The 2,643-nt window shown below is 40.2% G+C and overlaps 1 protein-coding gene across 1 annotated transcript in view; it reads right to left on the bottom strand.

Moving 5' to 3' along the window:
* Window positions 1-1,112: 1,112 nt before the first annotated feature.
* ZC2HC1B (zinc finger C2HC-type containing 1B) overlaps window positions 1,113-2,643 on the bottom strand; it is a 6,946-nt gene continuing 5,415 nt past the window's right edge. The window contains exons 5-7 of the mRNA XM_015827929.1: window positions 1,648-1,778; window positions 1,229-1,331; window positions 1,113-1,123 (exon numbers count right to left, since the gene is read on the bottom strand). Coding sequence (XP_015683415.1) covers window positions 1,113-1,123; window positions 1,229-1,331; window positions 1,648-1,778 — 245 coding nt within the window. The remainder of the gene's footprint in view (window positions 1,124-1,228; window positions 1,332-1,647; window positions 1,779-2,643) is intronic.

The following is a 2,643-nucleotide window of genomic DNA, read 5'->3' on the forward strand; positions in this document are numbered from 1 at the left end:
TGTGCTGGATTAGACTATATAGCCTGTTAATCTACACAATATATCTTACCCAGATTCTGTTCCAGAAGAAATAGGGGATATTTTTTTGTGTATTGCTCCAGTTGAAATTTCAATACCATGTCCTTTAAAACAACAATATATCTGTAAAGAACTCTGAAAAATATATCCTGAGAATTATCAGCAAACTCAAGCAATTTAAAGCACTGTTGATTCAAATTACAGACCTGAAGCATTAATTTGCCCATTTTACATTAAATGCTGGGGAATTTAACTAGCTCAGTAGTTGCTAATTCTAAATCCACTTTTTGAACGTTAGAGGTATGATTCGTGCTGCTTGTACGATTTCACTTTAAAGTTAAGTCAGAGTAAGATTAATCAGCGAACAGACCTTGAGCATCAATTTTAGTTCACCCAAATTCATATATATTAATATGAATGTCAGTGTAACTGGGAAAGCAAACAATGAGAACAGTTACATCTCCAATTTATATTACATCCTTTTGTTAGATCTTCCTAAAACCATTCTCTTAATGAATAAAAATTATACAATCTTGTTTTTAAAATAGTATAGAACAGCATAAAAACCCTGCAGAAAACTATACATTAAACTAGATCAGTGGCTCCCAACCTTTTCTATACCCCGCACCCCTAGAATGCTTCTGATATATTCTCGCACCCCTTACAAAAGTTTGAAATAACGGCAACGAATTATGCATATATACTATAAGTTTGAGAACCCAAGTTTTCGAGCCCCCTGCAATATCGTCTTGCGCCTCCAGGGGGTGGGAGCACCCCCGGTTGGGAACCCCTGGACTAGTTTATGTATTGTTCCATTGTATACCAAATTAATATCACATAATTATAAATGACTGCAGTTGGCCTATCAGTAACTACCTTGATTTTACAGTATAAGATTTATGTAAAATCTAGAGTATATATATTTTTAAAGGATTTCAGATAAATTCTGTATTGGATATAAAATTCTACATATACAGCAAGGGTGCCTAACCTTGGCAACTTTAAGACCTGTGGACTTCAACTCCCAGAATTCCCCAGCCAGCCATTCTAGGAGTTGAAGTCCACAGGTCTTAAAGTTGCCAATGTTATAACTGTTATACAGTATCTGCAAATATGGAATTACTGGTAAAATATAGGTGTTGTAGTTCTGATGGGATGACTTTAAGTGTTCAGTATTTCTAAACATTATTTCAGATATGTTGCCTCTTACCTGTTACAGATTGGCCAGTATTTGTCCCTTGCAATCTGTTTTGAAGTAGTGTCCCCACAGCATTTGTTAAAGTTGGTTCTTTTTTGGAAACTCCTTGTTTTCCCTAGAAAACAGAGCATGCATAACTAAACAGAGTCACAACAGAGGTTCACAATGTAATACAGTTAATCATTTATATATTTTAAAAAAATCTTCAAAGGAGTAAGAAGATAAGAAGACATTGATATTGACTGAGCAATTTTTAAATATTCCCGTCCCTTATTTCAAAGGATTACTTGTCATTTCCTGAACCTGAAGTGAAAGAGCCACAACAGTGACAGGAATATGGTCGAAATTCTGCCATGTATGATGATCCTTCAAAAAAGGGATGAGAGAAAAATGGCAGAAGCAAAGAACTTGAATAGCGTCCAATTACTTACTGAAGCTGGTTTGCCTCCCTTCTGGCCTGGAGCAAAGGATCTTCTGGCTGCTTGTTCTTTGCAAAAATTGATGTGCCTTTCTGCAGCAGTCTCATTAAACCGTCTCATACAGTAAGGACATTGAATATAATCTGAATACAACAAAGCACCATGGTTATCCCAAATGATCCTTGGAAGAGGAGTGTATGAATTGCAACTTTATAGAAATGAAGCAGATAAATGAATGACATTTCCACAGTTCTACTCTCAAGAATACTATAGAACAGGGGTGTCAAACTCAATTTCATTGAGGGCCGCATCAGCGTTGCGGTTGCCCTCAGGGGGCCGGGTGGGTGTGGCCAGGGTGGGTGCGGCCTACTGGGTGGGTGTGGATGAAGTGGGTGTGGCCTACTGGGTGGGTGTGGCTAGCTCTACATCGTTCGCGTCAAGGGTGCCTGTGGGGGCCTGGGCAGGAGTGGGACAGATCTGAGGGTCTCTGGCAGAAGGGGGTGGGACCAGGGCAAGTGCCAAGGCATGGTCCACTGGAGGACCCTCACTGTTCCTCTCAGGCCATGCGGGGGGGGCTTATGGAGCTAAGACTGAATGCGTTTCAGCATAGATGGCCACCACAAAATTGTACATTGGCTCCCAGCTGGCCTGGGCCAGGGCTAAGGCAGAGGGGGCCATTCCCTCACTGTTTCCAGGATGGCTTCGCGGGCCACATGAAACCACTTCGTGGGCCGCATCCAGCCCCCGGGCCTTGTGTTTGACATGTCTGCTATAGAAAGCCGTTGTTCCTCAAGGCCTAAGCAAGAAGGGGGGAAAATCCTACTCACAATAAATATTTAATTGTCAGAATTATACCAGCTTTTGACTCAGAAAGTTACCTATATTCAGAACAGAATGGATTGCATCTACAAATAAAGTTGCTCATTTTAGACATATTCTCTTGAGTATATATAACCTTTTCTTCTTTTTTAAATTACTTTGCTGGGAAACAGTAACTGAATGGAAGGA

This window comes from Protobothrops mucrosquamatus, unplaced genomic scaffold (assembly GCF_001527695.2).
Source record: "Protobothrops mucrosquamatus isolate PMUCROS unplaced genomic scaffold, P.Mucros_1.0 scaffold4076, whole genome shotgun sequence".
NCBI lineage: Eukaryota > Metazoa > Chordata > Lepidosauria > Squamata > Viperidae > Protobothrops > Protobothrops mucrosquamatus.